General features: G+C 39.2%; 2 protein-coding genes across 12 annotated transcripts in view; both read left to right on the top strand.

The window, feature by feature from the left end:
* zgc:162171 (uncharacterized protein LOC565931 homolog) lies at positions 1-7,579 on the top strand. 2 transcript variants are annotated; one of them, XM_026936969.3, is made up of 3 exons: positions 1-296; positions 1,978-2,252; positions 4,792-7,579. In XM_026936969.3, the coding sequence occupies exons 1-3, from the start codon at positions 104-106 to the stop codon at positions 4,990-4,992; spliced, it is 669 nt and encodes a 222-aa protein (XP_026792770.1). In that variant the 5' UTR covers positions 1-103; the 3' UTR covers positions 4,993-7,579. The 2 variants fall into 2 exon arrangements, with proteins under 2 accessions (XP_026792770.1, XP_053089782.1); XM_053233807.1 differs by having other exon boundaries at positions 32-296; positions 1,983-2,252.
* A 5,166-nt stretch (positions 7,580-12,745) lies between these two features.
* Positions 12,746-26,030, top strand: part of si:ch211-200p22.4 (phosphatidylinositol-binding clathrin assembly protein) — a 60,990-nt gene continuing 47,705 nt past the window's right edge. For 4 of the 10 annotated variants that reach the window (XM_053233306.1, XM_053233304.1, XM_053233305.1 and 1 more), the window contains exon 1: positions 12,747-14,021. In XM_053233306.1, coding sequence (XP_053089281.1) covers positions 13,892-14,021 — 130 coding nt within the window. In that variant the 5' untranslated portion in view covers positions 12,747-13,891. Of the gene's footprint in view, positions 14,022-26,030 lie in introns of all 10 variants that reach the window. The other 6 variants (XM_053233302.1, XM_053233303.1, XM_053233310.1 and 3 more) reach the window with 2 other exon arrangements.

Here is a 26,030-nt window from a genome sequence, read left to right on the forward strand (position 1 = left end):
GGAGGCGCAGTCCGCTGTAGTGCTGCAGTGGGCGGATTGAGATATCCACCACCCAACTTTTAGCGGGTTTTGTTTGTTTTAAACTCCACTTTCTGACTAGACTATGCAGCGGGAGCGCTTGTTGAAGGTGCTAGTTGTAGGGGATCTGGGTGTAGGGAAGACGGCCATCATCAGGCGCTATGTGCACCAGGTTTTCTCTCATCACTACCGAGCCACCATCGGAGTGGACTTCGCGCTCAAAGTGCTGCACTGGGACCCGGGCACCGTCATCCGCCTCCAGCTGTGGGACATCGCCGGTAAGCACCACATCTGGACACGCTCATCTAGCTGACATACTACACAGCTGGGAAGGTTTCCAGGCAAACCGCTCATTTTGAAATATTTAGCAGCAGTCAGCCATTTCTGACATGTCCACTTTCAGTAGTGTTTATGTGATTCTGCATAACCATAATCTTTATAATCTAATCATGGAGTGCATCTGTTTTATTTTTCATATATATGTACTTATATATATATATATATATATATATATATATATATATATATATATATATATATATTTATTTTTTTTTTTTCTCCATGTGATCACATAGCATAGCATTTTGTTCACATAATCACACATTAACTGGTTTTACAGTAAGGGAATCTGCAAGGACTTAAGGCAGGTTATACATCCAGAATGCAAATATGTTATTGGCTCATTTTATTCCATATAATATTATTTTATTTCATAGGATCATTGTTGTTGTTGTTTCTAGGGTTGCGTAATATATTAGTTGTTTCTGTTAATCTTTATTGCTTAACCTGTAATTCTGATACCGATATCACAAAAAGGCTGTAATGAATAACAGCTAACAGATATTTTATTGATTGGTGTGATTATCCTGCTCAGTCTGAAATGTCCCACATTATAATCTCGGACAATCCAGGTGATTCTACAAGTGATTTGATGAATCACAGAATTCAAACAATCTGACAATCAAAATAATTTGGGCCAAGCATTACAGGGGCTTTAATATTGTAAAAGGTATAATCACAATTACACTGTGTAACTATATCTTTAATATGCAGCTTTAATGTGTTTTCTAGTTCATATCAACCTTTATGTGCAATACATTCTCAGACATAAAGGTACCATCTGTACTTTTCCTTGTTGTTGGGGTTGTACTGTCAAGGGTACCTCTATTGTACCTTTAGTAACTTTTAAATGGCCTTTAATTAGCTTTTAGAGTGTAGCTTCAAAGGATTAAAGTTCAATTATATACCTTAAATCAATTTTAAAAATACATTATATTCTATATTATATGTTTCCAGGTAAACGATGCATAATAAAGGTACAAAAGAAGTCCCCTTGAAGATACCACAGCAGTAACATGGAAATGTACAGTTTGGTACCTTTATTTCTGAGAGTCTCCTTTATTGTTTTGGAACCTTATTCACTCCTTCTTCTCATTTTGATGTCTAAAGCCATTCTTATAGATTTAAAATATCACAGCATTCTGTATGAACTGTAAAACACGGTATGGGTTTTTCTTTCTCCTAATGCAGTTACAGTGTTTACACACAGTTAACTATTTGCCTCTGCTAATCTTATTACACAAACACGCCCATGGAATGCATTGTTTAAACAGTACTTGTCATTTCTGATATTTGAGTGCGTGTGCACGTGTGTGTGGGATAAATGTCTTTCTGTCCATGCCCAAGATACTGAGATGGAAGTCGCGTGGTGTTCTCAGCTGGTTTCATTCATTAGTTAGTGTCATGTGAGGAAAAGTAGTGCTTACATCACCAACACACACCCCAAGTGTACACACAGTGATATATAAGAAAACACTCATACAAGGCACAGATATCAACCGAGAATGTTTAATTTGATTGTAGTAATCAGACAGCACAGGTTTCAGATATGTGATCTTGTGACCATTACAGTGTAGTGCTTTTCTGTGCCTCTTCCTCACATTTTGCCATGTTTTCCAGGACAGGAGCGATATGGCAACATGACTCGTGTGTACTACCGTGAAGCAGTAGGGGCGCTGGTGGTCTTCGACATGACCCGAGCCTCCACTTTCCAAGCTGTACTTAAATGGAAAGGTGACCTGGATGCTAAAGTGGCCCTCGGTAATGGTCACCCAGTGCCAGCTGTCCTGTTGGCGAATAAGTGTGACCAGCAGAGACTGTGTGCCAAACTACCCAAGCTGGAAAGTTTTTCTAAAGAGCAAGGATTCGTGGGCTGGTATGAGACATCGGCCAAGGTAAGGAGCTATCTCAGGGTTACTATCTGTGCAGAGTTTCACATATTCTCACTGTGTCCTTGTGGGTTTCCTCCAGGTCCTCCAGTTTCCAGTTACCTTCCAAATACATACAGTTGGGGTCATAAGTTTACATACGCCTAGCAGAATCTGCAAAATGTTAATAATTTTTTTCAAAAAGAAGAGGGATCATAAAAATTGCATTTTGTTTTTTATTTAGTACTTCCCTAAATAAATAAGCTATTTCACATAACAGATGTTTACATATAATCCTCAAGATTTACCCAAATGAACCAGTTCAAAAGTTTACATATGCTTGATTCTTAATACTGTGTGTTGTTACCTGGATGATCAACCTGGATGTTACCTGTTTTTATGTTTTATGATAGTTGTGCATGAGGCCCTTGTTTGTCCTGAGCAGTTAAACTGCCTACAGTTCTTCAGAAAAATCCTCCAGGTCCTGCACACTCCAGCTGGTTTTCCAGCATCTTCTGACCCCTTTCCAACAGTGGCTATATGATTTTTAGATCCATCTTTTCACACTTAAGACAACTGAGGGGCTCATACACACCTATTACAAAAGGTGCAAACATTCACTGATGCTCAAAAAGGCAACACGTTACATTAAGAGCCAGGGATGTAAACTTTTGAACAGGACGATCGGTGTAAATTGTTATTATTTTGTCTTCTGGAAAATATGTAAATATCTTGTAGCTTCTGAAGGGCAGTACTAAATAAAAAAAATAAGATCTTTACACAAAATTATAACAATTTACAGAAGTTTACATCCCCCTGGCTCTTAATGTAGTGTGTTGCCTTCTTGAGCATCAGTGAATGTTTGCACCTTTTGTAATAGTTGTGTATGAGTCCCTTAGTTGTCCTCAGTGTGAAAAGATGGATCTCAACATCATATAGCTGCTGCTGGAAAGGAGTCAAATATACAGAAGATGCTGGAAAAGTAAAGAATGTGCAGGACCTGGAGGATTTTTCTGAAGAACAGTGGGCAGTTTAACTGCTCAGGACAAACAAGGGACTCATGCACAACTATCACAAAACATAAAAACAGTCATTGATCATCCAGGTAACAACACACAGTATTAAGAATCAAGCATATGTAAACTTTTGAACATTGTCATCCCATCCAGGGTGTATTCCTGCCGTGTGCTCAGTGTTACTGGGATAGACTCCAGATCCACCATAACTATGATCAGGATAAAGTGCTGACTGAAGATGAATGAATGACATGCTTTTGTTTGAAATGTGGACATTTTTGGTTAAGCATATAAGTATTGTGTGTCTCTTCTAAACCGTCCTTTTCATTTTCCCTCATTTTATTTCAGTCAGGTTTCACTGACATAAATATTGTTGCTCCACTCATTACTAAACAACTACCAGATAAAAATAAATAACAAATTCACCAATTACAGTCAGAATTGTTCTTAATTTCTATTGGAAATTTGAGAATGAAGTACTGCATGTGATTTTCATCTGATTAATGGGGGTTTACCATATTTATGACCAATTTTAGTTATCAGGCTGCTACAAAGTATGCCCTTAATAAAATATGTAAATTAAGTATATAAATTAAGCTATTAAGTAAGGAATAAACCATGGCTGTGCTGTCACGTTTTATTTATAGAAAAATAACACGCAGCATGAAATGTTTTATTCCTCTTATACCGCAGCAATTTGCCATCAATTACAATTTTTAATTCATTACACTTCATGGTTTTTAACAGTATATAATTACATTTAATGTTAATAATTATATTTTACATTAATGGAACATCTGCAAAATAGGTGAAGTCCTGTTATTTCTTAGGTCTATGTTATAGCATCTATAAACTGTCATCCCTTATCAGCCTTATTTTTCTGACACAGTGCTGGAGATTCCTTTCTTAAGTGTTACATAAATGTGTTCTAAGGGAAAGCTTCACCATATCAGTGATTATTCAATTTTTATTAGTTTTAGATTATGTGTCCTCCATACTAGTCCCTATGAACGAGCTGTTACTATAGTAACAATAACCCATTAGAACTAGCGCATTAATATAAACCTAAATCATAAACTTAAATCATTTATGTTATAGCTGGAACTATTGTCAGGAAAAGCTTGCTGTTACAGAACATTAATCCACATCTTCTGAGTCGAGAATTAAACAGTGCTGTGGTATAAATTCATATTAAAAAAAAAAACCTGCACTGTAAAAATTCCCACTACACCACTGAGCATTGCACCATGTAATAAAAAAAGAGTGGATGAAGAGAGTGCAGTGAAATTTTGATTGCATCAGTTATGCATAATGCCATTAAGTACGTTATCTACACATGTCAATAACGTGTCAATTATTAAACTGCATCAATCAATCAGTCAGGTTAAACCACTTCAGTCAGTTAATTACGAAACTACAATATGGAACACAAAAACAAACACTTTGCTATCCAGTCTGTGTTGTTCTCCCTTGTCTTGTGACAAGGCTGTAAAACTTGTTTAGCTTTCTCTCTCTCACTCACTCTCTCTCTCTCTCTCTCTCTCTTTCAGGATAACACAAACATTGACAAAGCCGTCATGCGCCTGGTTGAGCACATCATGGCGAGTGATGTCGAGAAACCTGCAGATGACTCAGACCCCAGTCGGGTGATCCTGCCTACGTCTGACTACAACCTCCATGAACACAGGCAATCCACCTGTTCAGTCTGTTCCAGACTGCACACACCTCCCAAAGAGCACGAGCAATTCTAGCAGCAGAGAAAATAGACATATGTAAATTACATTTATGTAATGAAATGCTATTGGTGATGACTGTTATTATTTATACCAGCAATTCTTGTTTATACATTCAATGCACCTTTGCTATAAACGTGTTCTGAAGAATCGTCACGGTTTTTGCATGTAGATGGTGTTTCACTTTTTGAGCATCAAAATGGTCATGGAATGACAGTTAAATGCTTAAAAAGAGGAACTTGTTTTTAAGTTGTACAGTTTTTAGTTTTGCTGAACTAAGCAACACAGCAGGACTGTTGAGGAAACTGAGGGCAAACCATTAACACCTCTGTCAAAAGCAAATGTCACCAGTAGAAAATGCTGCCTTAAGCACCAACAGCACCGTAACAGAGCAGCTATGTGGGCAAATGGATGGGAAAAAAAGATTAATATTTAATTTAAAAAATTGAGTGATGAATTATTTATACAATGGATATAAAAATTCTATACACCCCTGTTAAAATAGCAGGTTTTTGTGAAGTAAAAAAAAATGAAACTAGGATTAATTCTGTCAGAACTTTTTCCACCCTCAATGTGAAATTACAACGTATAAAAATTAAGTGAAAAACAACCAGAAACCTTTTTTAGGAAAAAAAAGGAAAAATAAAAAACTTACAATGATCAAGTTGAATAAGTGTGCACACCCCAAAAGTAATACTTTTAATACAAAACTTCAACTATTGATTTTATTACACCACTCAGTCTTTTTGGGTAAGAGTTTAACAGTGTGGCACATCGTGACTTGGCATCTCGGGTGCACAGCCCGCTTCAGGTCACTCCACAGATTTTCAGTTGGATTCAGGTCTGGGCTCTGGCTAGGTCATTCAAAAACATTGATCTTCTTTTGGTTAAGCCATTCCTTTGTTGATTTGGATGTACGCTTTGGGTCATTGTCATGTTGAAAAGTGAAATTCCTTTTCATCTTCAGCTTATAAGCAGACACCTGAAGGTTTAGCACTAAAATCGACTGGTATTTGTAGCTATTCATGATTTCCTCCACCTTGATAAAAGCCCCAGTTCTGGCTGAAGAAAAGCAGCCACAAAGCGTGATGCTACCACCACCATGCTTCACCATGGTGTTCTTTTGGTGATGTGCCTTTTTTTGCACCAAACATAGTATTTGGAATGATGGAATTATTATACCTTTCGGAATTGGTCTCATCAGACCATAACACATTTTGCCACATGGTTTGGGGTGATTTAATTGAGCTCAGATGTTTTTTGTGCGAAAGGGCTTCCATCTAGCCACCCTACCCCATAGCCCAAAAATACGATTGTTGTCACATCCAGAGAGTAATCATTATTTGTCAGATATTCCTGCAGCTCCTTTAATGTTGCTGTATGTCGCTTGGCAGCCTCCTTGGTAAGTTTTTGCCTTGTCCTTTTATAAATTTTGGAGGGATGTCCTGTTCTTGGTAATGTCACTGTGGTGTTCCATTTTCTCCACTTGTTGATGATGGCCTTCACGGTGTTCCCTGGTACATCTAATGTTTTGGAAATTCTTTTATACCCCTCTCCTGATCGATACTTTCAACAAGTGAGATACCACGCATGCTTTGTAAACTCTTTGCAGACCATGTCTTCAGCAGTCAGATAAAACCAAGAAGGTGTGAAGAAGATGTGTTGCTGATCTCACAAAAACCTGCCATTTTGACAGGGGTGTTATCAGGACTTTTTATATCCATTGTATATGCCCAAAATCTCACAGACTTTTGTTGCAAATTTGCATAATAACAAAAGAAAAAAAATTTTTGACAGCCTTAACTGAAATACATGTCAATACATGTTGTTATGATGTGTGAAAATGGCATGTTTTAAAGGCACAACAAAAAAAATCATAATGTAGATGCATAATGAAGTTTTAAGGTAATAGGGGTTAGGGGATAAGGTTTAGAGTTAAGGTTGAGTACAAATACAATTCTGATTGAAATCCTTATGAATTCCCACCTGTCTCTGGTTTAGAATGGATCTGGTTTCTATTTTATGTTGTGTGAATGTTTATAAGTGAAATTCTCCAGCCTTAAATTCTAAGTGTGTGTGAGTGTGTGTGTGTTTATGGGAGACACTAAGCAGGTGCGTGCCTGCTGTTTAAATCTGTCCCAAGCTGTTAATGCTGCATATCTGAATGGTAAAGCTCCTCTGCTGAAGTGTTAATGGTGTTATAATCCATATGTCCCTGTGCACTGTGTAACTAATTATCACTGGCAGACACCCTGTCCCTCCTCTATGCCCTCCATAATTTTAAGATCGTCACAGCTGTTCCCAGCTCTAAAAATACTCTACAGAGACTGAATAATAGGTGTTTTTGAAAAGTAGCATTCTGTCTGTTGAATGTGTACTGAAATGTTTGCCTGCATTTGGACAGCAGGTCTATTTGTGGCCTAATTGTAATTTGGAATTGTTTCATGTCAATGGCCCTATTCTGCATGTACAATTGCAGCCTTTTGTGTGAACTGAAAATAGACAAGCATCTGTTTCAATGACCTTTCAGCGCCATTTCCTCAGCTGGCATAATGGCATCATTTGCATCACAAAATAAAGCCGGGGGAAAGTCATTTATTCAATATGTCAAACGTCTATGGCTCATTGAGATTTGTTTTGCCTTGTGAATGAATGATTATCTGATACTGAATCCCAGTATGGTATATCACTTGAAATGATGAGGCTGTTGGAGGGCTCAATAGTCCACAGCAGGTATGTTTCTTGAGCTGCTAGTGTTCATTTGAGACATATTTATAGAAGGTTAATCATATTCCTCTTCATAATAGCAATGTTTAAATGCAACAAAGGATGTTTTGTTTTTGCATTTTGTAAATGCCCTGTCTCTGGGTCTCCTTTCCCACCTAAACATTTCAGTCTAAACCATTTGAAAAAATCATCCACTTAAACACCCTGGATTGTCACTTTCACTGTTCCCTCAATCTAACAGCCCTGAAGAGAACACACATTTAATTACTTACACTGTGCTGGTCCTGGAAATAAAAGCTTACATTCTGACTCCTCTTGGAACTGGCAAATTGGCAAAGTGAAAAGAAAGCTAGGCTAATGGCTAATTGGCCAAATCATGTTCGGCTAATAGCACTTTGTTACCCTGCTTTACTAATTCATGTAGATTGTATTTTAAGCTAACGTCACATCAGAAAAAGAAGAAGACACATCAGCAACTCTTAACACTGGTTTGTTAAGGGATAAGATTGTTTCAGCATGTTAAAGTGATATAATATGCCTTAATTATGTTTGATCTGACTTGATGTAATTTAAAAAGCTTGCTTTGAATCATCTCCACTTTGGAAGAATCCACTGCTTGTCTGTCTCGCTTCTATTTATGGCTATTCTATTAGAAAAAAATCTTTGGATGGTTAATGGCTCAAGCTCATTAAATGGATTCTACATTTTCTGGAAGGAAAACCAGCTACTGTACAGGTCTACAGTCAACCATTAAGGGTTCGCTCAAAGAGACAAAGCAAAGAGCCCTTGCAAGATAGATAGATAGACCCCAACCCCCCATTAGAACATTCAGTAATTAACATTTTAACCTTTACATGATTTTTTGTATTATGGCTTTCAAGGGCAATGCTGAACACTGGACAGGTTTTAATGTTTAAAGCAACATAGCTTTAGCTAACTTCTGTCCGAATTGCTCAATCGTCCTAAAATGAAATTAATCATAAAGAAAGGTTTTAACCAAAAACAAATTTTGCACAATTCTCCCTCCAAATGTCAGTCAAGATGTTTAAGTGGCTGAGGATTGCGTTTTTTGGTTGCACTGGCACAACTAGGCTATTGTAACCAACACATGGACACATTGTTCATCAAGATAAATAAAGTCTATTCAGTTAAATTAAATTGAACCAGTACAGTTTGAAGAACCAATATGCACATTTGTCCTGCTTTCCAGCCTGGAGCTCAGAGAATTTTCCTCCAGTCATGAGCAGTATCATGTATACAGACATGATACACACACTTTTACATGTATTACTGTGCAACACCTACACTGGATGCCTCTATGTACAGTATGTGTGTGTGTTATGTGAGGGGCAAGAAAATGAAAGTCTGTGTGGAGTTTGCTGTGTGTGTGAGTGTGTGTGTGTATGTGTGCATACAGGTTTTAATTTAAAAAGCAAACAAATAAATACAAAACAACAATAAAAAACCTAAAAGAGCCAAAATTGATTTGGTTACTGAGGTTAAGGTTAGCGTTAGGCTTATTAAATAATAAAGCCTAACGCATTAATAATTATGGCATTGGAAGGTCCTCTCAAGGGTAGTAAAAACTGTGTGTGTGGGTGTGTGTTAGAGCTGGTGGTATCTGCTGTATACATTTGATTTTCAATTTGTTTTCTTTTCTGTGGAGCTAGTTGTCAATCTGACTGATTAATCTGATATGGTAGCAGTGACAGACCATTTTCCTTTTACATTTTACCTTCATCCAAAGCAATTTACAAGTGCAATGGAATACAATCCTAGCAGAAGCTGGACATTTGATGGTTAAGGGTTTTGCTCAAGGGTCCACTAGCGGCTCTCCGGCAAGCTTCCAGACACAAGCACAGAATATTATCTGCTGAGCCTCTGCAGCCCACAGACCTCATTGCAGTAATACATCAGCATGCCTTGATGCATTGTAACAGTTTGACCAAAAGCAATTCCTCTTCCGATTCCAGCTGTTGGTTTTATTTAAAAGCAGAAGTGTTGCTATTCTTTGTCTTGGATGTTACAGAGCCTATGTTGTTCATGCTGTTAAAAACAAATGCAATCATAACTGGCACTGCTACTTTAATTTTTATTTGTTTAAAGTACAATAAAAACTGTACTAATCACGTGGCAATGATTATTATGAGCATGATGTGCAGCATGAGTGCTAAAACAGATATTTGTGATATTTCATCCTCTTGTTTGATTGACACTGAACTCTGATGAGGTGAATTGTGCCCTGCAGCAACAGTTGCCATGATGGGGCAGTTTCCATGGAAATAGTTCTATCTATTTGCCCCTAGATGGAGCTGCTCTATTATCAATGTGTACTAGAGCGTGGTCTATAGAAGCAGAGCCACTACAGTATAGTCGTGGTTTTGTAGATCACCCGAACACTTCCTTACACTGGGAGGATAAATACACACTTACATTATACCATACAGTAGGAAAGCAAGGTCACCCAATAATATGTCATAAGTGTTCTTTTCAGAATAAAAATCAAAATAAATTTAAAAAATGATTTTAACCATGTTCAGTGTTCTGGCTTGACCTAGACAGAATAGTATTAGTAAATATAATTTTTTCCCCCAATGTTATGTTTTACTTTTTTAAATGTTGACACATGCTCATTTCTTACTCATAAAAGAGTATAACCAGATGTAATTTACTTATGTCTATTTTTTATTCGGCACACATTTATGCTGTCCTGCTGTTCTGTAAACTGAGTAAGATAAGATAAGATAAGATAAGATAAGATAAGATAAGATAAGATAATCCTTTATTCGTCCCCCAATGGGGAAATTTGCATTGTTACAGCAGAAAAGGATAGGTGACATAATACTTATAATAGTAATTATATACAATCTGAGTATAAAAATATAAAAGAGACACACTAAGAATGCACAAAAACACAAACACACAACAGTATTAAGTGACCCTGCAGTATCCAAACTGCTTATGACACTTGAGTTGTTATTTGGCTGGAGTTTATCATCTGTGTTTGCCACATTTTACAGATTGAATGTTGCTTCTTTGCCATCCATGTGCTCTGGTGTGAATTTGAGTGATCCTCACCCTCAAACATGTACAGGCTCAAGAGTGATTCTTAGCCACAACATAGTATAATATCAACACACTGAGTGATTCTGAGTCTCAATAAAATGATGGCACTATTTTTGAGTCAGCCTATTGTCAGGAAAAGAATGCCATCAGGACATATTCCTAAACCTTGTGACAACCAGCCTGGTGGTCCAGAACAAATGGAAACAGAATAGGAGGTTATGTATGTAATCATGATTCTACAAGTAAGTGGAGGATCGAATGGGTACTGGGTACCATGGCCAGAGAAGGAGCCTGATGGAAAGAGGCCTACACACGTGAGGTCATAGTCATGAGGTGACTACTTTGCTATTAATATTTGGCAAGGAAATGAGCAAATGGCAAAAAAATTCCACTAGTTCTGAAGGAAAGCACCCTGGTGGTCTTCCACTTGGTTGTAGAACATGATTACAAAAATAACCTTGTGGTCTGATACTGCAATTCTGCTTTTGTCTACTTGTCCACTTGCCAATTTTTGCTATATAGACAGTATCTATGGTATATAGAGACAGTATTATATTAGGCTACACAGGATGGCAGAAGGACGTTAGTTTATTTTCAATTTGCATATTCATGTATATTAATGAGGTGGCATGTTGGCACAGCAGGTAGCATTGCTGCCTCACAGATCCCTGTTTCGATGCTGAGCTCAGGTTAATGTCCGTGCTGAGTTTCACGTCCTCCCCATGTCCATGTTGGTTTCTTCTGGGTTCTTCAGTTTCCTCCAACCTCCCAACAACATGCCAGTATGTAACTTGCTAAATTGCCCAACACGTGTGAATTAGTGTGTGTATTGTGCCCTGTGATGGACCTAGCAGGGGTGTATTCCCTGTAAATCTCATGCCCAGTGTTTCTGAGATAGGCTCCAGATTCACTGTGACCCTGATCTGGATAAATAAACTGAAGATTAATAAAATGAATATTAGGGATGTAAAGATTGGATAATTTGGATTGATACATCAATTTAAAAGGCAACAATCATAAATTTGATTATAATTGATTATAAATTCATTATCCAAAATGACATATTCAAATTCATATTTTTAAGCTGATGTATAAATAGGCTAGCAAGGTGATTTGTCCATAAATCTGATACTTAAATAGTCCTTCTCTGTCATCATCATTAACAAATTACTAGTAGGTTTACTCCAGATTTTGAACAAAGTTGGTCACACATCATTTGAAGACTGTTAAATCGTATCATATTGTGTTGTAGCAGATTCAGTGGTATCGTCAAATGTTGAATCGTTGTCTAAATAATCAAAATCGTATCATATCGTGTCCTAGCAGATTCACGATTCAGTGGTATCGTCAAATATTGAATCATCTAAATAATCAAAATCATATCATATCGCGTCCTAGCAGATTCAATGGTATAGACAAATATCGAATCGTTCTCTTTAATCAGAATTGTATCATATTGCGTCCTAGCATATTCACGATTCAGTGGTATAGTCAAATATCGAATCGTTCTCTTAATAATCAGAATCGTATCATATTGCGTCCTAGCAGATTCAATGGTATAGTCAAATATCGAATCGTTCTCTTAATAATCAAAATCGTATCACATCGTTTGGAAGCCTGAGGTTTACAATTTTAATATTATTTGTGTAATTAATAAAAACTGGTCTTTTTAATAATGGTAAAACTATTAGTTTATAACTAATAACTAATAAATTAGTTAAAACTATTATTATTCTACCTAGATTTACTGTTTTTAATGCTTAACACACGTTAAACTGAACTTTAATGCGTCTACACACAATTTTCTGCTTCTGTCCAATCAACGCTCTCTGCTCCTGTCCAATCAGCACTCACTGCTTCTGTCCAATCAGCGCTCTCTGCTCCTGTCCAATCAACACCCACTGCTTCTGTCCAATCAGCGCTCTCTGCTCCTGTCCAATCAGCGTTCACAGCTCCTGTCCAATCAGAGCTCTTCGGGATCACCTGATTCGCGCGCAGCCATTTTGTCCGGAGCTGCTCTTCTCAAACCGGAATAAAGCGAAGGCGAGTGGAGGAACGCCGTTGGAGGGGGCTGATAAAACACACTCCCTGTCGGAATTTCTCCACCTATTGATCCAGGACGGAAAAAGCCCACATTTTTTTTTCTCGTGGTGGTCCTACAGCTGGACTAGTGGACTTCCTTTCACAGATGCAGGTTGGATGTTAGGTTTGAGCGGCTGATCAGCTGTCCGAGATCTAATGTTAGATCCTTCAGGTTCCAACTCAACACAAGATTTCCACTTTCACTTCTGATCTCCGTGTGTGTTCGTTACAGGTTAGCTGTCATTCATGTCAGCGAAGGGTTTGAAGATAGCATAGTAGCTAGCAGGAAGAGTTTGAACAGAGTTAGAGACCTGAGGGAAGCCGAGAGATTAGCCGGGTGGCTGCTGTTAACTGGAACCTGTTAACTAGCTAAACTAACTAGTTCCCTTTAATCCGGCATTATTACAGCGAGCTAACAACTTGCTAGTTACAGGTCTCTGTGCATTCCTGTGGTCAGGAAGCGACTTGCTAGCTCAGCAAACACTCGCAGGTAAATACTGAACCCTTAAATCCTCACTAATTCGAGTCAAAGGACAGACTTGTGGAAGCACTTTCCGTCCTTTCTTGGGGTACGTGGCATTTTCCTCCCTATCTCTTTCTCTTTTTCTGACCTGGCAGGACGGATAGCTAGCTATGTCATTTTGCAATCTTCCTATATGCTCAGATTTCACCATTAGGTCCTGTGCTCGGGGTGAGCGCTGTTATGGTTACATTAGCTAACATCAGCTCAGTCATTCAGTTCATCCGGGTGTAACACTGACACTTGGCCTGATATTTGTACTAGATAGGTAGCTAGATTCTTTTATATTACGACGAAATACACGATCAAGGGTGACTGGTTTAGTATTTAGCTAATCTTTTGGGTTTTTTTAAAAAAAAAAAATTATATATATATATAAGCAGTCACTTTACTGACTCGAGGTTTTGCTAAATCCGCTCATATTAGTGAGCTGTTAAGCTATCTGGATTTGAGAGAGAGAGAGAGCGAGAGAAAGAGAGACAGACTCGTCCAGCTGATCAGTAGTCAGTGTTGAGGTGAAGCATGTCGGGACAGAGCATCACGGACCGCATCGCGGCGGCGCAGCACAGCATGACCGGCTCCAGCATCAGCAAAGCCGTGTGTAAGGCCACGACTCATGAAGTGAGCGGCCCCAAGAAGAAACACCTGGACTGTGAGTATCCCCAGCCTCCTCACTGCTCTCTCTCTCTCTCTCTCTCTCTCTCTCTCTCTCGCTCTCTCTCACGCGCACACACGCACGCACGCGCACACACAGCTGAGAACCTCACCTCTGACCTGGCTGGGAGGTGTGACCTACTGACCAGTGTTCCACCAAAGGTTTCTGCGCATGCGCACTTCACTTAATCCATAATCTCATACCTCTTCATACAGTTTAATGGTGCAGACATTTTCTGGAGCTTGTCCACTTAACAGTTCAGCGGTCACCCCGGATGGGACGCCGGTCCATCACAGGGCATCACACACTAGGAGCAGTTTTAGACTAGCCGGTCCACCTACCTGCATGTTTTTGGCCAGTGGGAGGAAGCTGGAGAACCTGGAGCATACCTTAAGCACAGACAGTAAACCTAATCTTAGGGTGGAACTGGAGAGCCTGGATCTGTGAGACAGCAATGCGCAAAATACACAGGCTGGAGTTTCACACTGGGTTATTTTCTGATAAGGTTGCTGTGATAAAGTAGACAAAATAGCAGAAAATACATCAGATTTTGTTTTATGAACACACTGTAAATGCGAGCTATGGAAGGGTAGTTTGATGAGGTAGGACAAATTGTTAGAACACCAGCTCACCTGTAACATGCATGTTAGATAGTGATAGGTGAGATAACCAAAATATCATCAGTGTTGCCAACTCTTCAGGGTAGATAACAAATGCTCAGAAGTTGCCAGAAGACGTCATACGCTATTTTGCATATTCATTGAATTGTCACGATCATTTACATGCCTACACGTGTTCCATGAATAAGGAAGATTTTCTGGAGACACTAAGAACAGAATAGAAGATAAAAATATAATGTCTTTCATTTAGAAAAAAGTCTTTTCTAATGGCACCACAAACTAACTATTTATTTATTTACAAAATATTATAATTTCTGTCAAGAATGCAGAGAAAGATAAGCAGTGCTAGTGAGTAGTTAGGAAACAGACATGAAGAAAGAGGTTTTGAAGGAAATAATGCACTTTTATTACTTGTAAATTTTGCCAAGAAGAGAGTTTGAAATATAGAACAAAGAAGGGCATTGCGTGGGTGGGACAAGCAACGGTGATCAATGATTGGTCGTTGGGAAGCATCGGTGATCAGCAATTGGTCGTTGGGAAGCATCGGTGATCGGTCGTTGGGAAGTAACGGTGCTCAGTGATCGGTCGTTGGGAAGCAACGGTGATCAGTGTTCGTTGTGGATCAACAGTGCTCAGTGATCGGCCATTGGGAAGCAACAGTGATCAGTGTTTGGTCATTAGGGAGCAATGGTGAAGCAAGGGGGCTCAGTGATTGAACTCTGGAACCTTAGACTCATGCAAGTGCTACTTGCTAAAGGGGTCCAAAACATCAATGCAAGATGAGCGCCACAGTCACTGAGCGCTAAATGTCATATCTCGATACAAAATATGACACAAACCACTGCACCAATGTCCTGTTTCATGTCATGGAAAATGTCTCATTTAATAGCAAACAACGAGTTCTTCAATGTTACTAAAAAGTACTGATGTATGATGCAATTTATTGTGTTATTTATTTTATATCTTCATATCACCCATGCCTGGTCTTAGTGGTGTGTTGGTATCGAGAATTCACAGTTGAATGTATATCATGGATTCGGTGTCACCGTTTGACTTTGCTTTAATGTGGTTTTGATACATTACCTCTTGGGTAGAAAGATTTTGTACAAGGTGATTTATGTAGATAAACTTCCATTTCTAAGTAAAAGTGAAAAATCTAAGAGTGCACAGATTCCATTTTCCCATTTTTGATACAATACCAAGCATGAAACTCTGAGTATCGGCTGCTACCTGCTACTCATCCCATATGCTGTCCTCTTAATAACTGAGCAGAGTTCCTGTTACTAACCCAGAGGTGATTATGATATGCTGTTATAGGAAAATAAAGTGTTTTATCCCTTGTATAGCACTGCAATTTTGCCAGTGACTACAGTTTTTACAATTAAAGAATAACGCATTGCAATTTTTATCCATTTTTATTTATATGCTATGATGTGGAATGTCCACAAGACAAGTTTGTTCCTGTTATCACTTATGTTATAGCGGCTATAAACAGTCGTTCCAGTCAGACGAAAAAAAGCCCCACAGTCATGTTGTCATGTTACCATGAATATAAGCCCTGAAGACTTTCCCATGGTGGGAAGCATCTGACCTCTCATAGTTGAGAATTCAACAGCACTGTGGTATAAAGCATTTTTTTTTTAAACCACATTTAACTCAGATAATCAGAATGGGCCATTTAGAAATCAAGCTTTTGGGCTGAGTAAGCTGAAATCTGTCGAGTTCTTTTGACTCCAGTGTTCAGTCGCCGATGTAATGATTAATGTTAGTCTCTTATTAACCTCACTCTGCTTTTCTGCGCAAGTGTTGTTATTCTTTAGCTTCGGAGCCTGTACGGCTGCAGTGTCAAGGCGTGAAGATCAGGTCAGTCACACCATTAACCACATCAGTGAGTCACTAATACCTCTAACAAACACTTCCTCACTGTGAAGGACGACACAGTTTCACTGTGTGAATGCTATCATAGTGCAGACGGAGACATTCATGGGGAAGTGACGTGTTTGTGTGTTTGTGTGTTTGTGTGTTTGTGTGTTTGTGTGTTTGTGTGTGCGCGCGCTATCTGTTAGTGATGGTTTGTGTGTATCCATTCATTGTAATATCTTAATTCAGCTGTATGCACTTGTGATAGTGTTTGTTACTAGTTATTACTAGTTGGGAAAAATCCACCTAGAATGACTTGCATATAAATATTTATAATGAATGTGTGATTTTCAGTTGTGCAAAAAAACACTTATTTTATGATGAAATTCTGAGCTGACTTTTTGGTTTAAACTTCTTTCATCGACATGTTGGTCTGTTTTCCAACTAACAGTCTCCTGGATTGTCCACAATGCCATGTGACTACCTCACTTCCTCTCTTCCTAAAGAGAGCGATGCAGCAGGGGTTTAATTCTTTAGTCTGTCCAGCTCTCTCAGCTTCTCGTCTGTACACTGTACCGCTTCCAAAGCTTCAAATCTCATGCTAATTCCTCCATCAACCCCAACATGCGCTTCATCTCGTAGATCTCTATCTATCCGTGCCGAATCTCAGCATGACTGCATCGTATAGCTGCATTGCATTCTGGAACTTTGAGTCCACTGTTTGCTGTTTGCACTACTTCTACACTGGATTTCTCCTAAATTTGACTTTGCTAAAAAAAAAACATGATGAGTGAGAAAAGAGCTTACAATGAAATCTGACTGTTATCTCTCGTGTTGAAATGTTTGTCCTTTTAAACGCCATTGTAACTGCACTAGCAATGTCCTCCTGTGGCGTCAGAGCCACAGACAACACCTAACTTCTCACTGAAAAAAAAATAAAACGCAAACAAATTAGCACAATCTAGGCGGTGTGAGTTGTGCATTCAGTTCAGTATCACATCCTTTTTCGGTCTCTGTTTTGTTTTGTGGTTTAACAGTCATGTTGAGGGACTCGCTTGATTACTTTGTATGTGATTGTAACATTAAGGCAGTGTTGCTAAAGCAGCGTTGCTGTAGATGTGGAGGAAGACACTACCAGTAGCACACACACACTTCCTTTTTGCATAGAAATTCACAGTAAATCACCATGTTCCTGAAAATAGCCTACTGACAGCCAGAGAGGGGGGAAAAAACCCTCAGCTGCTTACAGAATGAAATGTGTGGAAATAAGTGCATTTCCATTTGAGCTGCTAATTTTTTTTATTCTGCTTCTTTCACTTAGCCGCACTACTGCAATTTGTCTTGATTTTATTGCCGAATGCATCAACTGGGGGAAATCTCCCAAAAGAATTGCACAGTTAAGTTGTAAGGACTTGAATTTGATTTCGTCCAGCATGTTATCGTCTGACTAATGGCTGGTCAGCTTGCTTGATGTATGCTAAAGGCATCTGCTTTAATTGTGTTATACCTGATCAATCTCCCATTGAACAAACACGAGTGAATCAGTGTTGCTGAAATCTCAAATGCTCCTTCTGTCGACTCATCAGAATGTCAGACGCTGCTGTTTTCCCCTACAGCGAGCTCGTGCTTTCCTGTTAGAACAAACAGTGCTGAGATTTTCACTGACTCAACACACAGATGTTGCTCCCTGACCTCTCTTATGCACAGTGCAGCATTTTACACTGACCTCAGACCTGCTCTCTCTACTTAAATCCTCATCTTCATCACACTGTAAGGCTCTCAGATCAGTGTGAAGACGTCTCAGTCTTGCCATTGAGTCGTGTGCGTGCGCGTGCGCGCGTGTGTGTGTGTGTGGAACTTACAGCTTCTGAATCTCACATGCTCTGTGTGCTGGGTATTTATAGTGGCACAGGGATTTGGCTTGTTTTGTGCTTCCTGAAATCCCTTTTTCAGTCAGCGCTCATCCTGCTGAAAGTGTCTGCGTAAGAGGTCTAGCTACAGTAAAGATTAATTAAATGTAGAGTGATTAGTCGACATCATTGATGAAATCTATCAATAAGAATATTCTTAGTGACGTGTCTATCGTTAAGAAAGACCGAATACCTCTTTAGCTCATTTGCTGTTTTGAGAGGGTGGAATGACGTCTGTTTAATTAGCATCATTCTCACAATGGCTTCTTTTAATAACACAAATACAGAGTGAGCAGATCCTGTTTATTAATAAGGTTTGCAACATCTCTTCACCAAAATGAAATTGCTTTTAGTAGTTAATTCATTGTAATAAAATATCTTAATTGAAGCACAATTTCTAAAAATCTGAGCAAAATGCAGGTAGTCTGAAGCACTGACAGTGACGAGATGAGCTTATAAATCATGCCTTGCAAGAGCAAAAACATGTGGATCCAGATGTGCAAAGCTGACATATCTTCGATGGCTGCAATTACAGCGGCAAGGCAAAGGTATTGGCCACATGTGTATTGACACACGGAGGTGAATACTTACGCAACCAATAAATGTCTGCTTTTGTGTTTTATTCCTTTGTGCCACAAGTAAGGAATAAAACATGCTTGGGGACATGCTGTTATAGGAAGATAATCCACTCTGAGATGTTCTGTGTCCCAATGTGAAGTAGAGTTACTGGTATCACTCCAGAGCTGCTTATTTTCTAATAACAGTGCGTCCTGATGTGTCGTATACCTCTTATACCACAGCAGTGTCAGTGGTATTTGTCAGTGATTTATGGTTACTTTTAATGTTATGGAATTTCCGCAAGACGGATTAGTTCCTGTTATCGCTTACATGCTATCACTCACCACCCTGTCTTTTTTTCCCTCTCTCTCGACATTAATAAGACAATAACACAGCTTGTCATGTTACCTAGAAACCACAAACTCCTTTGCTGTAAAGACGATGGAAGATTGATGGAAAGATTTACTGATTGTTGCAAGACGCTGACATTGGAAACTCCTTTCATAAATGTTAAACGTCTCCTTACGGACAACTTATCAACAATTAGACATTTTTCTTCAATAACAAGTTTTTTAAACTCCCTAGTCTTAGATTATGTGTCGTGGCCGCTGTACAAGTCTCCGTTAAAAAGTAGTTACAATAGAAATGATAACATTAGGACGAGTGCATTAATATAAACCCCATTTAAATTACAGCTGGAACTAGCGTCAAAGCTGTTACAGAAAATGAATCCACACTGTCAGATTGAGAATTTGACAGCACTGAGGACATAAAAAAAAAAATAAAAAATTCATAGTCATATGTTAGGCATATTGTGTAAATCAAATGATAAAAATCTCAATTCCACTTTCAGTTTCAGGTTGTGACATTATAAACTGTGGAAATGGTCAAGGGGGTGAATACTTATGCAGGGCAGCATAATTCATTCTTTGCTTCATTTGTTTTAGTTGAAAATACAGAGAACATTTTAGGGGATTACCAAAATAATTGCTTATATCTCTAATTAAACATTTTAAAAGCAGCTTGTGTGAGATGAAGAGACTGTAGGCGAATGTTAAGATGCTTGTCGTGTAATGCTAACTGATCTCTAAATCCTCAGCAAATTGAGATATTAATGCACAGTTAATAAACCAAGTTGATTTCAAACAAGAAAAGCAATTATGCTTTTCAGCCTGAGGTTTCATAAAGATGGATGGAAGAGGGGAAAAAAAGGGAAAAGATGGATCTGGAGGGAGAAAGAGTGGCGGAGATGTGGGATTGGGATTTGGGGAATGGTTGTGGTTCGAGGCGCAGTGCCGCGACGCTGAGCTCACTGTACAGGAATCTCACCCCAACCGTTCACAAAAATGCACTCGTCATCGCATTTGCACCGGTTTTTGCGCCGACCTACTTAAACCTGCGTCTTAGCTGTGAGAAAACTAACCACAAAACTGATCTCAGGTCTGAAAGCACAGCTCTCATCTAGTGAAACCTGTGCTCACACGCACACACACACACACCCAAATCAGCGACAGGAGAAGGGAGGGGGAGATAGATGGTTAAAAAAAAAACTCTCAAAAAGACGACTGGTGCTATTTTAAGCCATCTGTGGTTCTGCGGCTCTTCTCAAAGCAGTGAGAAAGCAGGCTTGCTTTTGGAAAGACTTTCTCTTTGGCATCACCTTCAAAAATGTGTAGAGCAGGCAGCTGCTTCGTCAATGCACTCATTAAACCCAAACGCTTTTTCTCTTCTCGCACGGCTCATCTGCAGGTCGGGAATCTGCTTTTTATTTCCAGCACCACGACACAGCCCAGAAAGAGTGGGAGCAGAAGTCGGAGTCTTGCAAATGATTTAGTTTGTCTTGTCTTTCTTGCTATTTAGCTGGAGTCTGTTGGCACTTTCATGCTGCATTTAGTTCAAAGATTCTTGGCAGGTCATTAGTCTAGTTGGAACCATCTTCACTTAAGTTGTAAATATTAAACTTGTTCAGTATTAACAATTCAGAATCCTGTAGTGTTGGGGGAACCTCGACTGTCTTGACATCATGCATAAGAATTGATAGCTCCGCTCAGCTCTCAATGGCTGCCATATGCCATGTTTGTTTTTATCTGTAGTCACATTCGTTTACGAAAAAATCTACGAGATCCCAGGTTGGGATTATTGGTTGGTTGGTGATGACTAAAGGATTATCCAGGAAAAGCTGTGAAAACGTTATTAAATTTATATTTATATTATTTCAGCTTTGGTCAGTATTGTATACATCTTGTGTGTACTTTTCTTTGTGTTGCTTTGTGTTGTGCAGCTTTGATGTAGTTTTTGTGGTATTATATGACTCTAGCTCAAGAAGTAGCACATGTAATTGTTACCTGCTGCAGGAGTGTAGTCTCAGTTCAGACTGAGGAGATGCATTGCTCTTGATGGTAAATTAATTTGTATCTGATAATTCAGTTGCCCAATAAACAAAAGAATGAAATCCCTTCGATAAGCCACAGTTATTACCATTAAACAGACTAACCCACAAACTAGCAGCAAACTTTAAATGTTAGGATTTGTTTCCTTTTTCTAGGTTGTGGTTACCCAAACACCTCGCTTCAGTGGATAATCTCCCCTGGATGCTGCAGAGATGGAAAAAGACTGCCTCACCCAATGAGTCTTATTCAAAATCTGCTCATATTAGGGGTGACACGATACATTGTGACACAATATACAACAATATACCGCAATATACCACAATATACCTTGCCTGAGAAAGAGGCTAAGGAAATCTGTCATTTTAGCCGACCTTGGAGCTCTATTTCTGCTCTGGAGCTCATTATGTTTCAGTTGCTCATTTTCAAAGTCCCCAGGTCAGATACGTTTTTGTTTTTTAAATTCAAAGTTTTTGGGAGAATATGTAAATGTGTTTATTTTTAAGATATAGTGAACATATAGTGAATATAGATATAGATATAGTGAATATATGAATGTGTGTATTTTTAAGATATATTAAACCACTCTTTGTAGCAAATTTTATTTAGTTTTATGCAGGCAAAAAGCATATTGTTTTGCATTGTTTGTTATACAGAAATAAAAAAGGAGACTTTTCAGTCATAATTTTTCTTCGTTCAGATTTTCAGAGAATTGAATTAAATCATGAATGCAGCACACAAGTAGTACTGTTTGTCTTTACTCTACACCTGTATACAGTAATGATTTAAAAATGTACTCTCACCCAGAAGAGCATGTGTTCCCTTTTGAGTGTGGTTCTTTTCAAGGTTTCTTCCTCATGTAGTTTCAGGGAGTTTTTCCTTTGCTACTGTCTGTTGTTAAAAGCACTTTATGTAATAAAATCGAACTGAATTCAGCAGATGAACCGCCTGATGTCTGAAGGGTTTATTTTCAGCTCCAGAGTTACGTTAACATGACAGCAACACTGTGCTTAAAACCACATTGATTATAAAAGTAGAGCAATTATAAGGAAGGTATAAAAGAAAGTTAAAGGATCGGCAAGCCGGACTCTTATAGAAACCGTTAACTCAGCCTCTTTCATTTTCAACCCTAATTTGTGTTGTGTAGATGAGCAATGGTAGATGACCACAGCTGCAAGAGGGAGGTTTCGCATCTGGCGCTGAATGTGCTGGTAATATTGGAATGTAGAAATCTTCAATAGATTTTTTTTTACTGTATCATGTTTATTGGTGCACATGGGCCTGACTTCTGCTTAGTGATTAATTACTGATGATGATGGATGTCACGGTTCCAGAGGTCAGTGGCTAACAGCTGGACCAGGTGCCGATCATCTCTTCAGAGACTCTGCATCACGGACTTTCCTTTTCTTCGCGTTGCTCATTCCGACTGTCCAGCTCACATACTGCTGAGATTTGATACAGTCTGTGGAATTTCACGTGTTGTCCAGACATCGTGGTGTTTCAGTGCTTCGGTGTGCATTTCCTTTTGTGTGATGCTCTTACTGTGAAGAGTGGATGATATGGATGTGTCTCTGGTTCCACTGGGTTTCCTTCTATTGAAAAAAATTAGGAAGCATGATTGTGAGCCCAGCTGTGGTGCTCAACACAACACTTAAATTTTACCAATTTATAGGGTGCTTTCACACCTATTTGCCAACGCAGAATCAGAGAAGCTGAGGTTTTTGGTTTGTTTTCTATTTCGTTTCACGAGCCAAATCCAAAAAAAAAAAAAAAAAGGTAAAAAAAATGTTTGCTAAAGGTTAAAGGTGCATTAGGTTTTTTTTTTTTTTTTCCCCCTCAAGGTCAGGTCTCTAACAGTTAGGTGGGTTCAATATTTGAATGATTCCGACCCATGATCAAGAAGCTCCGCCCCCAGGATTTACATAGGCCTGTAGAGTAGAGACAAACAAGGGGTTTTCCCACCAACTTAATAAACTGTTGCTAAGGATACAGCTTAATCTTCCAGATTGATTGTAGAAGTAAGGAGTAAAAAGAATTGATGATCAGTCTAAATTAATGATTAGACCAGCTTAAAGCATTTTGTATATCACATGCAGTGGCTTTATTATTTTTATTTATTTATTTATTTTTCTTTCTTTTTGTTTGTCAGTCCAAATGTCCATGGCATTTCTGCAACACTATAGCCCTGTCCTTTGGCTCAGTTTGGAGCTCAGTTTAGCAGCTCACGTCTACAGAAAAATGCTGCCTGTAACCCAAAATACACGCCATGTTTGGTTCACTTCCAGCAGTTGGGTTGAATCGCTTTCTCACTGATCGAGACCACCTCACACAGACCGGTTGTTTTGTTCCACACTCCAGTATGATTACTGTTTTCTTACCTGCCAAAACAAACCACACCAGGGTTTCAATTCAAACACGCTCAACACTGCATGTACGCAAGCACACAAAGACCAGCACGAGATTTGCTTATCATCAGTCACTGCATGTGCCAATATGACAATCTGTACTGATGGAGATTATTCATATTTACATGGATATCTCTGCGAACACTCATACTGTTATGTGGAACATGAATACTGGCGCTGTCGGCCATCTCAAAGTTAACATCTACGTGTGTGAGAGCAAAAAACATCTCGTCCGGGTTTGATTTCTGCCATATCAGCATTTAATGTTTGTCGAATTTTAATATTGAACCAATATATTTTCTGTAACTGATATTTTTTTGTGCCTTGTTTTCACATCTATCAGATCTTCTCTGCTGGTTTCCAATCATCTCAGACTCTGCCAGTACTTTTCCCTACGGGTTATAAAAGGAGCTGCAAAAACAGATTATTGTGAAATGTAGCCAGGAGCAGAAGGAGGGCAGAGCTCGCTGGGTGTGGAAACCTTCCTTACGTCTAGTATCAGGAGCAGTCGGGCACCGACGGCTCCAAACAGCTTTTCTGTGTGGCCCAACAATGGCCCTCTCTTGCACAGCTGCACACTGCGGGCCACTAAAACACAGTGAAAGTGATGACCTCAGGGGTCATGTTCTGTCTGTGTACAGCCTGATGGCCCTCTGACATGACACTTCAGCTTCCATCAGCTTCTGTGTGCACTCTCACACCCTTTAAACCCACATAGACTGAACTGGTATGCTCAGTGTACTATATGGGGAAGGCGTCTCTAAAAGTGAGCAGTGTATAAATTCAGCTATGACTCCGTGTGTCTGGTTTCCTTTATAGAACGGAGGCTGAGTGGATATTTGTGGGTGCTGTGAAATGCACAGCTTGCAAGTGTGTGTGTGTGTGTGTGTGTGTGTGTGTGTGTGTGTGTGTGTGACGGAGAAAATCGGAATCGCATGCATTTGTGCAGTACATCAAGGTTTTGTCCTGGGAGAAAGAGGAGGAGGAGGATGAAGGTTGGAGGGAAATCAGTCATGCATCACCACATCTACAGCTGGTGTGAGTGTAACACAGAAAACATGTCTCTCTCTCTCTCTCTCTCTCTCTCTTTCTCTGTCACTGGTCTTGTGTTTAAGACGACACACTGTGAGATCTGTAACATGCAAGTGTGTGCTACTTTGTCTTATTAAGTCAGCACATCCTTTATACTCTCTCCCTCTCTCTCTGTCTCTCTCCCCATGGAACCAATCAACTCTTCTTCACGTGTCAAAGAAAGCAACAGGGAGAGGCTGGAGGAAGAGAGTAGGCTACATTATTGAATAACCTGAAAATACAGATGTATAAATGAAACACAAACACATCCACAAGCCAATTTAGTACTACTTCCAGAATTGCATAAATGTTCACAGGCTGCATAACGGTCTATCAACCTTCTGTTTCCTCAAATAGCTGTAGTGTGTTGTGTTAGTGTGTTTTACAGGCCACATGTGTTGTACACGTTCTCTACAGGTCCACCTTTATTTTTATACATTAGCCTGTATAGAGGCGTGCGCTCTTTTCTGGGTGAAAGCCGTGATCAGTCATATCTCCACTCGGGAGCTGTGCTAGTTTGAGTCTCTTCGTTAAAACAAAACACATGCCCAAAGGAATGAGTGCAGTTGCATTGTGTGTGTGTGTGTGTGTGTGTGTGTGTGTGTGTGTGAGAGAGAGAGAGGGGCAATATTTTTTCTTTTTCAGAAAATGGATACAGAAGGAAAGAAGCAGCTTACACTAAGGGAACTCTAACGATCGTGATTAGGAAAGCATGCTCTGAATTTCACACAATTTGTGAAGGCTTGTGCAATTAATTAGTAGCAGCAAGGAAACACGAAACGACACTGCGGTGATTCCATGATTGACTGTGTGTCCAGTTAGCTTTTCTCTGTATACTACATTTATTCATTCACGTCTCAGATGCAATACAAGCCCAGAGGTGAGCCGCAGTCTTACATGTGAACTCTTAACCTTAATCAGAATTCGCAGTGAGAACATTTCATTTGTTTATTTGTTCATCCTGAATATTTGCTCTTATCTTAGCTGCACTGCTAACCTTCAACCATGATGAACATAGATAGGAGGTGGAATTCACTGTACATTCGGTTGAAAATAAACCATTTGCTTAGTGCAAATGTTTGCTGTCCTTGTGTCACTGCCATGAGTGCACTGAGGCAAATTCCTAATAACTGACATGGTATGGCAGTAAATACTTAATCTGAATAAACATTCAGCACTACTGATTCCTCTCATG

This window comes from Pangasianodon hypophthalmus, chromosome 4, assembly GCF_027358585.1.
Source record: "Pangasianodon hypophthalmus isolate fPanHyp1 chromosome 4, fPanHyp1.pri, whole genome shotgun sequence".
Taxonomy (NCBI): domain Eukaryota; kingdom Metazoa; phylum Chordata; class Actinopteri; order Siluriformes; family Pangasiidae; genus Pangasianodon; species Pangasianodon hypophthalmus.